The sequence below is a fragment of the Chanodichthys erythropterus genome, chromosome 7 (genome assembly GCF_024489055.1).
Source record: "Chanodichthys erythropterus isolate Z2021 chromosome 7, ASM2448905v1, whole genome shotgun sequence".
Taxonomy (NCBI): domain Eukaryota; kingdom Metazoa; phylum Chordata; class Actinopteri; order Cypriniformes; family Xenocyprididae; genus Chanodichthys; species Chanodichthys erythropterus.
The window spans coordinates 32010872-32023347 of NC_090227.1; the positions used below are offsets into that span (position 1 = coordinate 32010872).

General features: G+C 36.2%; 1 protein-coding gene across 2 annotated transcripts in view; it reads left to right on the forward strand.

Annotated features, from left to right (window-relative positions):
- The window catches only part of eea1 (early endosome antigen 1), a 32723-nt gene extending 20247 nt beyond the window's left edge, over nt 1-12476 (forward strand). For both annotated transcript variants that reach the window (XM_067390226.1, XM_067390227.1), the window contains 9 exons: nt 71-265; nt 700-882; nt 963-1148; nt 1446-1577; nt 2616-2801; nt 5112-5350; nt 5473-5593; nt 5710-5808; nt 9007-12476. In XM_067390226.1, coding sequence (XP_067246327.1) covers nt 71-265; nt 700-882; nt 963-1148; nt 1446-1577; nt 2616-2801; nt 5112-5350; nt 5473-5593; nt 5710-5808; nt 9007-9129 — 1464 coding nt within the window. In that variant the 3' untranslated portion in view covers nt 9130-12476. The remainder of the gene's footprint in view (nt 1-70; nt 266-699; nt 883-962; nt 1149-1445; nt 1578-2615; nt 2802-5111; nt 5351-5472; nt 5594-5709; nt 5809-9006) is intronic.

The following is a 12476-nucleotide window of genomic DNA, read 5'->3' on the forward strand; positions in this document are numbered from 1 at the left end:
CAGTTAAGTTTCAAGGAAGCATTAATGTTAGATGAATCATGATATTTCACAATTATGTTGACTTTTTTAGGCAGAAAAGGGTCTTCAATCTCAGCTGACCTTACTGAACACTCAGCTGAAACAATTTCAAGATACACTGAAAGAAAAAGAAAAGAGTGCACAGCAGCTACAGGCAGAGCTGAAGACTACACAGGGGTCCTTCAGCCAGGAAGTGAAGAAACTTAATGCACAAGTGTCCGAGTTGCAGGCTTCCCTCACTAAAAAGGCATGTACAGTTTTCTTACTCACTAACGTGCCATAAAATGCACATAAATTTACACTTAACACATCCAAATCGACCTTTTCATTTCCTGCTCTTAAAGGATAGCCCACCCAAAATTGAAAAGTTCCAAAAATGTTCAAATCTGTATAACTTTCTTTCTTCTGTCGAACACAACTGAAGATATTTTGAAGAATGTTGGAAACCAAACGGTTTCTGTTTCCATTGATGTTTTGTCTATACAATGGAAGTCAATAGGAACCAAAACTGGTTACCGACATTCTTCAAAATATCTTCTTTTGCGTTCTGCAAAAGAAAGAAAGACATATGGGTTCAGAAGAACATGAGGGTGAGTAAATGATGGCAGAATTTTAAATCTAACATGTTGTTGAACGTTGTGACTGAAATACTTAATAAAATAAAATTGAATTGTGTTTCAGGCCGAAGAGGAGGCCAAGCTGAAGGAGCAGTTGACGGCGCTGTCTAAAGATTTATCCTCGGAAAAGAATCGCTGTGCAGAGCTACAGAAGACCAGTGACAGCACCAAAGAGAGTCTCGCTGCCATTCAGTCTGATTACTACGGCAAAGAGTCCGAGCTCTCTGCTGTACGCCAGGACCTCAAGGTCTGTTTTATTAAGTACAAGCACATCTTAATAAATCATTATGTGCCATATCTGATTATTATCTATTATTTGCCATGTAGGTGTGTGAGGAGAAGCTGGTTCTAGCTCAGGAAGACCTGGTGGCCAACAGGAACCAGCTTAGTGCTCACGAAACCCAGATCCAGGAGCTGAAGACTGGCTGCACAACGCTGGAGAAAGACCTCGGCAAGAGAGACGAGAAGATCAAACAGCAGGTGGAGGCTCTACAGAAACTCCAAAAACAACAGGTAACAAAATATGCTAAAATTTTTGAGATATGACCGTTGTGCCCTCAGGCAAATGCCTTTAAACCACAGGTTTTTCTGTGGTGTGAAAGTTACAGAAATAAATGCCACCTGCCTCGATTGTGGCGATAATCTTTTCTGTTCCAGACACAGTGAAACTACAATACAACCTTCTGTTCAAACCAGGAATAGTCATAATTTTAATTTGCTTATCAACACAGATATGGAGAATGTTATTTCAGAATGTTTATGGAAATGTCAAGTTGTTCAGCTGAATGTGTGTCTTTGTGTCTTTTGCAGGAACAAACTGAGGAGCAGCTGAAGAAGGAGAAAGCTCAATGTGAGGAGCTGAGAGAATACCAGAGCGCTCTGGAGAAGGACAAAAACAAACTGTCTGCTGATCTCAAAGCTCTGTCCGAGAAAAATGAGAAGGTCAGTCTGTTGACCTCTAAACCCAAACCACTTTATATACACTTTTTTTTTTTTTTTTTTTCAAAGTAACTTCAAAATCTGTTGTTTAAAGGTTTACTATGTTTTTCCACTGTAAAAAAAGGTTACTATTATTATTAGTTAATTGCTTTTTAAAAAAAAACAAGTCCCAGTTAGTTTAGCTCAGTAAATGTAGCAAGTTTTTTGTTGTTGTTGTAGTTTTTTTAAATAAAAAAATAATGAGAATAGAAATAGAACAGTGTTTTTATTAATGGGTCAAGATGTGTCTTTAGCCATTTCTTGAAAGTGGCCAAAGACTCAGCTGCTTGAGTTAGGCAGCTCAATCCACCAGCAGGGAACATTTGAACTATTAATGAATCATATCAGTAAATTCACCCCTCATGTCGAGATTAAATGTCCAGCCAAAATTACTTTATTTCAGTAACCTATTTTTATACATTTTTGGGTTACTGAATAAATTAATCATGACAGATGGGTACTATAATGGCATCTGGAATGGTGAAATACTTTGCTTTTGTGTGTGATACACTAGTGTTCAAAGCTTAGATTTTATAAAAAGTATTTGAAAGAAGTCTCTTATGCTCACCAAGGCTACATTTATTTGATCAAAATACAGTAAAAACAATATTATTGTGAAATATTATTAGTTAAATTACCTGTTTTATATTTTAATATATTTTAAAATCCCTGTGATGGCAAAGCTGAATTATCAGCATCAATGTCCTTGCTTTTCCCATACTTTTGAATGGTAGTATATTTATGCTAATAGATGTGAGTAAAAAATTCAAGAGCACCAGTGGATCAGGCCGTGAAACATGAACAAAGATGCACCTTAAAATCACATACAGTATCATTGTCTATTTTCCGTTGCCTGCTATCTTAAGTTTTTTTGATGACTTTTGGATTATGCATTTTGTAGCATGGTTTGATGATTTGAGCTTGTAACCAAAAACAGTGACAACAAACAGATTAAAATCCCACTATGTGTTTATAACTGGCATAATCGTTTGTATATCACAGGAGCTGAAGGAGCTTCAGGCAGCGAAGCAGCTGTTGATCCAGCAGAAGGTGGAGCTGCAGGGTAAAGTGGAAGCAGCTCAGGCATCTCTGGAACAGGAGCAGAGAGAGCATCAGAAGACCAGAGACTCAATCAAACAAAAACAACAGCTGCTCAAAGCTGAGACCGACAAACTACAGCAGCAACTGGTACTGCTTATATTACATTACATTACATTATACTGCCCGGCCAAAAAAAAAAAAAGTCTCTGTTTGGATTTTAATAGGTAAATATACTTAAGAATCTATGAATGGATTATTATTACAGTGATTATTATGTTTCTAGCATGTTATATGTTTAGCAACAGTTCTTTTAACCCTTAAAGATGGAGTGTGTAGCTTTTCATTTCCTAAACAACCATGTAGGAAGAAACATCATAGCCATATTCCAGGATGACAATGTCAAGATTCACCAGGGTTAAAATTGTGAAAGAATGGTTCAGAGAGCATAACCTTAACCTCAGTGTAAGTTTTTGAGATCACATCATAATAACATCAACATTTCCATCAAGAGGTGCATAATTTTTTTTTTTTTCTTGTATTGACAATGCAAGAGGTGAGCACTCTCCAGCACATCCCAAAAACTTACACTGGTTAAGGTCAGTGCCAATTCATGTGTGAACGTGATTCTTCATGCTCCCTCCCAACAATTCTTTCACAATTTGAGCCTGATTAATCTTGACATTGTCATCCATGATACATCTTAATACATGGTTGTTTAAGAAATGAAAAGCTACACACTCCATCTTTTAGGGTTAAAAGAACCGTTCCCAAACATATAACACGCTAGACAAAATAATAATCACTGTAATAATGATCCATCCTTAGACTTTGGCCAGGCAGTGTATGTTATGTTATGTTATGCTATGTTATTCATTATATATTATATTAATCATTATTGTTGTTAATATTAATATTTATTATTATTATTATTTGTGATATATTAATGATTTGCAAGTAATCTCTATTGCTGACTTATTTAGCAAAATTGTTTTTTTCTTTATAATTAATTATTAACAATAATAATTAATAATATTGTTTAGGGCTGCCCATGACTAAAGCTTACCGCAAAGCTCTGGCAAAAGTAATGATTATGAATATGTCGGAAAAAGTAGCTAGTTTATATAAGTTGATTATTATAAAATAACATTTTAAATATAACTCAAAGATGACTTATCTCCACAGTAACGCCCTATAGAGAGAAATGAACCTTCTTACGGATTGCATAATAAGAGTATTTGTTTTTGATTAAAATTGGTTTGTTTAAAAGTAGACGTTTCAAACTTTCTATATGTCTGTGAGGCAAGTATACGCTGAGTTTCGGTTTATTTATGTGACGCGATGCTGATCGTGGAGACAGAGAGACGGCAGAAAGCTCATCCTGTTTGTTTTCTTTTTTACAAATGCACAACATTTTGTTGTTATATGGCTGTACAAAAATAAAAGTAGACCCTTTACAGTTCGGAATAATGTATTACTCTTATCTGTATGAAAAAAATGACGGAATATTTTAAGTTGAAAAATGCAAGTGGTCACGACGGCGCCTCCATGTCGTACAGTAAAGCGCGCTACACTTCAGCTTCCACGCTCTGCACAAACACTTGGATATATAATAGCGCACATTTACCTAGGTTAACGTTAAGAGTGAGCAGTCATGTAAAGTTGCTACTACTTACATGTTTCAAATGATAAGCCATGTTTGAGGTTGATGGATGACAGCAAAGTCCCTTTAAGACAAGTCATTTCACTCGGCGGCCATCTTTGAAACGCCTCTCGGGCATCCTGGGCATCATCCCATCTCTTTGAATGGGGAAACATCAAATTCTCCAAAACTGTATGCCAACCTTACGATTAAATTTCATATTTGTAATCACCAATGAAATCTAACAACAACCGGCTCATAAATTTAGTTTCTAAACGCTCGAATCATGACAGAAAAAACTACTTTTCAGGCTGGATCAAGCTAATGCGCATGCGCAGACCTAAATGCTCATCTCTTCGGAGGCGCGCATCTGACAGTTTCCATAGAAACCAGTGATTCTAACGGTTGGCAATTGGCTCTTATTTAGAAGGCGGGACTTATTCCGCCATATTGCGCGTTACACTTTCTCCCATTCAAAACAATACGAGTGACACGTCTGGTCTTTGATGACAGGCAAATGTTTGGATTTCCTGCCTGACATGCTACAATTACCACAAGGACCCGCTGTTAACATTCTGTCCCTCACGGACTGCGACAGTTTTTTTTTTTTTTTTCTTTTCTGCGACTAACCGACTAATAAAATCTTGGTCGACTAAGCCTCTTCTAGTCGACTACCATTTAGTTGATATTAGGGGGCAGCCTAATATTATTGTTTATTATTTTTATTAATAATTTGCAAGTAACCTCTATTGCTGACTTATTTAGCAAAAATGCTTTCTAAATTTTCCACAGAAAAGTTTTATTCTCTTCCTCTTCAGGCATCAGAAGTGAAGGCTAAAGAGGAGGTGGAGAAGCAGAGGGAAGAGGCTGAGGTGAAGATGTCCATGCAGGTGACGGCACTAAATGAGAACGTGGCCACGCTGAAGCGGGAGTGGCAGAGCAGCCAGAGGCGGGTGGGTGAGCTGGAGAAACAGACGGATGAGCTGAGAGGGGAGATTGCCGTGCTGGAGGCCACCGTCCAGAACAACCAGGACGAGAGACGCGCACTGCTGGAGAGGTTTGATTGCTCTAGACGTTTAAATAAACAAAGTGACAGTAACCATTATGTCAATTCATATTTTTTCATTCATCCATTTTCATGAACTTTAATTCTCGCCCCTGCTGTTGCTCCTGTTCCAGGTGTGTCCAGGGTGAGGGTGAGATTGAGAAGCTTCAGGCTAAGATGGTGGAGATGCGCAGGAAGCTGGATGACACCACTGCCGCCATGCAGGAGCTTGGCCGTGAGAACCAGTCTTTACAGGTCAGAATCACCCCAACACTAAACGACCTGAATTTACTGACCTTAAAATGTTGTTCTGGATCTCTGGCTATGGAAACTTCAGTATTTAGTCATATGTGACCTTTTTCCTGTTCCAGATAAAACAGTCGCAGTCCCTTACACGGAAGTGGGCGGAAGATCACGAGGTGCAGAACTGTATGTCTTGTGGGAAAGGCTTCTCTGTCACTGTCAGAAAGGTCTGCATCACACACTGACACACAGTCACATTACTGTTTGATGAAGCTGCTGCTCCAATTGATCAAAGAATGAGATCAATACAGTGTTAATGATCAATCCCGGTGTTTCTCAACCGATGGGTCATGACCCAAAAGTGGGTCACAGAGTGTGTAAGAGTGTTAAAGAAACAACAACAACAACAAACGTAATTCTAAATGTTTTTCTGGTGCAATGCTTTTGTTTTGAAAGACATGCGTGAAAGCTGTTTACTCTTGTGTCAGACGTAGTTTAAAGGAATAGTTCACCCAAAAATCATCCATCTTAGGTGTATATGATTTTCTTATTTCAGCTGAACACAATCAGAGTTATATAAAATAATATCCTGGCTCTTCCCAGCTTTGTAATGATATTGAATAGTGCCCGAGTTTTTGAAGCTCCAAAAAGCGCATCCATCCTTCATAAAAGTAATCCATACAACTCCAGTGGGTTAATAAATGCCTTCTGAAGTGAAGCAATGGGCTTTTTATAAGAAAAATATCCATATTTAAACAAGAGAGTTTGAGTTTCGGCGGAAGGATGACCTCTGACCCGATGTAGCTCCTCTTTTCTTATATCGAATTCCTCTGACATTTTTCTTTCAAACTTCTCGTTTTAGACTTCTAATTTGTGACAAACATTTTGCTTTGCTCTATCTTCTGCACTTATATAATTATACACACACATATATATTTGTAAGGAAAAGTATGTGAACCACTTCCAGAATCTGTGAAAATGTGAAAAATTTTAACAAAATAAGAGATCATTTTTTGTTTAGTACTGAGTAAGATATTTTACATAAAAAATATTTACATATCATATAGTCCACAAGAAAAAGAAAAAGCTGAATTTATTCAAATGGCCCCATTCATAAGTATGTGAACCATGGGTTCTTAATGTGGTTACCTGGATGATCTATGACTGTTTTTGTGTTTTGTGATGGTTGTTCATGAATCCCTTGTTTGTCCTGAGCAGTTAAACTGAGCTCTGTTCTTCAGAAAAATCCTCCAGGTCCTGCAGATTCTTCAGTTTTTAAGCATTTTTTGCTTATTTGAACCCTTTTCAGCAGTGACTGTATGATTTTCAGATCCATTTTATCACACTGAGGACAAGTGAGGGACTCAAACACAACTATTAACAAAGGTTCAAACATTCACTGATGCTCCAGAAGGAAACACGATGCATTAAGAGTAGGGGGGTGAAAACATTTGAAAAAACATTTGAATTTGAATATCAAGGTAAATTGTACTTATTTTACTTCTGGGAAACATGCAAATATCTTCTGTTGCTTCAGGAGGGCAGTACTAAATGAAAAACAATGATATTTCAATAAAATAAGAAAAATTTGGACATCATCATCCTGTTCAAAAGTTTTCACCCCCCGACTCTTAATGCATCGTGTTTCCTTCTGGAGCATCAGTGAATGTTTGAACCTTTGTTAATAGTTGTGTTTGAGTCCCTCAGTTGTCCTCAGTGTGATAAAATGGATCTGAAAATCCTACAGTTGCTGCTGGAAAGGGTTAAAATACGCAAAAAAAGTTTAAAAACTGAAGAATCTGCAGGACCTGGAGGATTTTTCTAAAGAACAGAGCTCAGTTTAACTGCTCAGGACAAACAAGAGACTCATGAACAATCATCACAAAACACAAAAACAGTCGTGGATCATCCAGGTAACCACACACAGTATTAAAAACCAATGGGTCACATAATTTTGAATAGGGCCATTTGAATAAATTCAGCTTTTTTTTTTTTTTTTTTCTTGTGGACTATATGTAAACATCTTTTATGTAAAATATAAAAAAAATAACATGCACAACTGTGTATATATATATATATATATATATATATATATATATATATATATATATATATATATATATATATATATATATATATAATATAAATTAAATAAATAAATAAATAATATACACTGCCTTCCAAAAGTTTGGAAACACCGCTGGCAAAGTGTGGTTTTGGACAATATCAGCATAAATCCTTATCATTTTTTGGTGCAAATACATTACAGTAACTTGACATTATCATTGAAGACCAGCAATAATAATTTTCATTTTGATTACATAATAATGGCAATATATACATGTCAAAATCAGACATGCCTCTTTGCCAGCTGTGATGCCTGGTTACTGGTTTAAACTTGGCCCGGGTTTGTAAAAGATTTTTGGGTCAGCACACCTTAATAGCTTCAACAATTGATTGCCAATTAAGTTTAGAATACAATGAACCAATTAGAACCCAGTTTAGGTCAGATAGCTGCTAATGGTGAATTGATTTTTTTTTTTCTATGTATAAACTGTTTATATAATAAAATGTTTTCATAGTTTGTGTTGTCCCTTATCAGTGCAAAATTATCACAGATTAAAACTGATTCATGCCAATATTGTCCAAAACCCCACTTTTGTAGGGCGTTTCCAAACTTTTGGAGGGCAGTGTATATATTTCATAAATATGTAATACACACATATATACATACATACATATAATTTTTTTATGAATTTGGTCTGATTTGGGTCGTGGCTCAGTGACCATTGGGAAAATGTGGGTCCACTGATTTATGCCATTTATTAAGTTACCTGATATCAATTCTTAAAATCCCATCATCAGTATTTTAATCCATGCCTTTTTACAGTGGATGCATGAAATAATAATAATAATAGCAATCATTATTATTATAATTGTTATTATTTATTCACACAAACTGCTGACCTTGCAGGACAGGAGGCGCACTACAAATAATGCTTTATGTAATAATATAATATAAAATCATTATTTGTAGTCTGCCTCCCGTCCTGCAGGTGTGCCATGTCTTCTTAATGAATAAGATATTTTATGTTTTACTAAAAAAAATTGTGCATTTTGGAAAAAAAAAAAAAAAAAACATTTGCGTTTTTGGTGTTTCCATACAGTATAAATATATGAATTGTAACATCAATATGCTAATAAAAGTTCCTTGCATCAGAAAAACATAAATTTGAATAACTGAAATATCTCCAAATGAATCAGTATCCAAATCAAATGATCATAAAATCTGTTGAATCAAATCAGTTCTGACCCAGCCCTAACAATCACAGCATCAAACTTTTGTCACTTCTATTCCATTCTCTTTATCAGTGTCACATTTAACCACATGACCTGAATCATGACCTCTCTCTTTATTCCCCCAGCACCACTGTCGACACTGCGGCAACATCTTCTGCGCAGAATGCTCTGCCCGCAGCGCCCTGACGCCCTCCTCCAAGAAGCCCGTCCGAGTGTGTGATGGTTGCTTTGACGAGCTCCAGGGCTGATGGTCCCCACACACAAACCCGTCCCCTGCGGCCCTCGGCGTCCCGCTCACCTGAGGGCTGAGGGCGGAAGCAGAAGCTGCAGGGACCACTGAGGAACAGCATGTTGCGGTGGTCACATGATGCTGCCAATCAGATAGAGGGAACACTAAATTAGCCCAACCAGAATGGCTGTCCTCATCTGTCCAGTGCCTTTGCCACTTACGGGGCCACTTTCAGACCCAGAGGAATTAAAAGGGAGGACCGCTTGAGCAGATGTATTATTTGTAATATAAAGATCAGCTCCTTACAGATGTCTTGTGCTAAAGTACAGCAGCTTTGGCACTCAGGATTGAGGTTTACATTGATAACGTATTTTAAAAGATTTAACTACAAGAAGCCGAGAGTATATACAGAGGAGTTCTGAGTAGAACCAAAGCTGCTCGCAGGGTCCTAATTTGATATATTGTATTTGTAAGTAAATGTACAGACAAAAGAGGCACATGTGAATAATTCAGATATAATTGTCACTCTATGGAGACTTTAACATTTGTCTTTCAGTGTGGGCATGTTAACATAAGGTTTGTGGGTGTAATGTACATGCTTGCTTGCTGCTCTTATGTCTGTTGAAATGAAACACTTGATGTTTGTTTTGCATTCATAATCTCACCAGTAGAAGTTGGTGATTCTTTTAAAGATTTACATACACAAAAATGTGTCTTTTTTTTTTTGGTTTTGTTTTGTTTTATCAAATTGTTCACGTCAGATACACGTGCCCTGCTTTTAAGCAATAACTGTGCATTGGGTGTGATTGTGTGCCTGCTAGCATATTGAAAATGAATGACAGACCGCTGATTGTTTTTAAAATCTCAGCTGCTACATTTCTCGTCAACCTGAGCGGTTTTTCCTCTTTCGTGGCATCTACGTGTGAGTTGGGAGCCAACATTTTAGACTTAAAAATGTAGATCAACCAAAAATGAAACTTCGGTCATAATTTATTCGCAGTTTGTCGTTTCAAACCGGTATGACTTTCTTTATTCTACAGAACACAAAATATGAAAAATCTTTGAAAATTATTATTGTATATTTTTTTTGCCATACAATGGACCCCATTAACACCGCGTCTACATTGGATGCGAGTGGCGTCACTTGACGCGTCAAAAGACAATAGAACCATTATAATCAGTGATATTGTCTACATTCGACGTGGCGCGAAACAACAAAAATTCGCAACGGTCGGTTTGTCGCGTTCAGTGTAGACTGCTTCTAGCAACGATTGCGTCTGGTGTAGACATGGTGTAACTTTTGGACCCTGTTAACTTTCATTCAACTTTCATCAAAAAACAAACATTTTTCAAAATCTCTTCTGTGTTCCTGTCATAGAGGTTTGAAACGACATGGAGTGCGTAAATTATGAGACCATTTTCGTTTCATTTTTTGCCGTAAGTGTGTTCAGATGGTCCGAGCAACATTGTACTCAGCTAACAAAAATATGTTCTAGGAATGTTTTTTTTACTAACGCCATTAAGTTATAAAAACGTTATTTCTGAATGTTCTCATTCAAAACGTTTAAATGTTTTAAAAACATCTTTTCATGGTTATGCAAAGATTAAGGGAACGTTCAATTTTGCAAACATTACTTTTAAATAGTCTCTGAACTTTCTGAAACTAGTAACATTTAAAAATGTTAGACGAACATCCAACTAAAATGTTTAAAATAGGGCTGTCAAATGATTAATCGTGATTAATCGCGATTAATCGCATACAAAATAAAAGTTTGAGTTTGCCTAATATATGTGTGAGTACTGTGTGTAATTATGTATATATAAATACACAAATTAATGTATATGTTTAAGAGAAATGTTATTTATATACAAAATAATTTTATTTATTTATAATATAAATTATATAAAAATATAAAAAATAAATATACTTGTAAATATTTCTCAAATATATACATGAATGTGTTTGTATTTATATATACATAATTACACAGTACTCGCACATATATTAGCCAAACTCGAACTTTTATTTTGTATGCGATTAATCATGATTAATCGTTTGACAGCCCTAATTTAAAAACATTTCATGAATGAAGTAATTTTTTTGTGCTAACGTTTTAAGAACATATTTAAAGATCAGATAACTTTGAATGAACATTCTATTAAGGTTACTGTAAGAACGTCAGTTTGTAACTTTGAGAGAACCTTGCCAGAACGTTCTGAGAACATTCTCTGTTAGCTGGGTAAACGCTTAATGTGTAGAACTGAAAATGAGCGAGTGCACTGCAACAAACTGCTGTAAAGTACGCTTCACTGTATGTGGTTTGTCCAATAGCCACATTCTGATGTTTTCGCTCTGCTTTATAGATTGCACATGGACTTGCGGCATCAATGGCACTGTTTGTTTTCGGTGTGATTCTGATGTATTGATTACTTGCTGTTTGTGTCGGTAGATGGATTCAGAATCATAATGCGTAATGATTTTTATGTATCCCAGGAAAAATCAGAAGTGTCTCAGGATGTTTTGCGCTCATCACCAGCTCAGTCAAGTGACATGACTTCAGAAAACTGAATATTATATGCCCTTTAACTTGATTTTGAATGAAATGTGTGCTGCAGTCAACAACAGTATCATATCACTCAGTGCCATTTAAGTGGCCAAAACCGTCCATCTGACATCACTTCCTGTTTTCTCTAACCATTAACAATGCTGTAATTATTAGCAAAGTGTTTGTAGCACATTCAGAAGAAATGCAGGTTGTGCAGCTTGCAAATAAAGCTAGGTTGTGATCGCATATGCAAAAGTGCAACACTTGTATCAGCACTACACAGTAACAGTATCTGTTATATGGTTGTCATGCATTATTATTATTACTGATTGACTCATATTCTCACAGCTCACAGCAGGGTATTCACATTCATGTTGTGGTGATGTAGGTGTGTGCCTTATGTCAAGCTCTGTTTCGGTCATCTTTGTGTATTTCTGAATGCAGAAATGTCCCACTTGGAAAAAAAACAAACATCAAATATACTATATGTTGATTCATTTCGCAGGTTTCATGTGAAAGCAGTATCAGACATAGATTAAAAATGGTGATTTCAGGTCAGCTGGTTTGTTTTCCTGGTGGTCATGACTCAAATGAAGAATGGGTGAACTACCCGTTGTTTGTTATTGATGTTATGGAGGAAAAAAAACATAAAAACAAGTATTATGTGTTTTCTAATTTTCCATCATGTTTAAGAGTAAATAATAAACTAGTTGTTTCTATTTTCTTTCAGTGTCATGCAGTGTTATTTTACTATTTTAGTCTATATTATTTTGAATTAGCTCTTTTTTTTTATTTAAGTTTTAGTAATTTTATGTGCTTT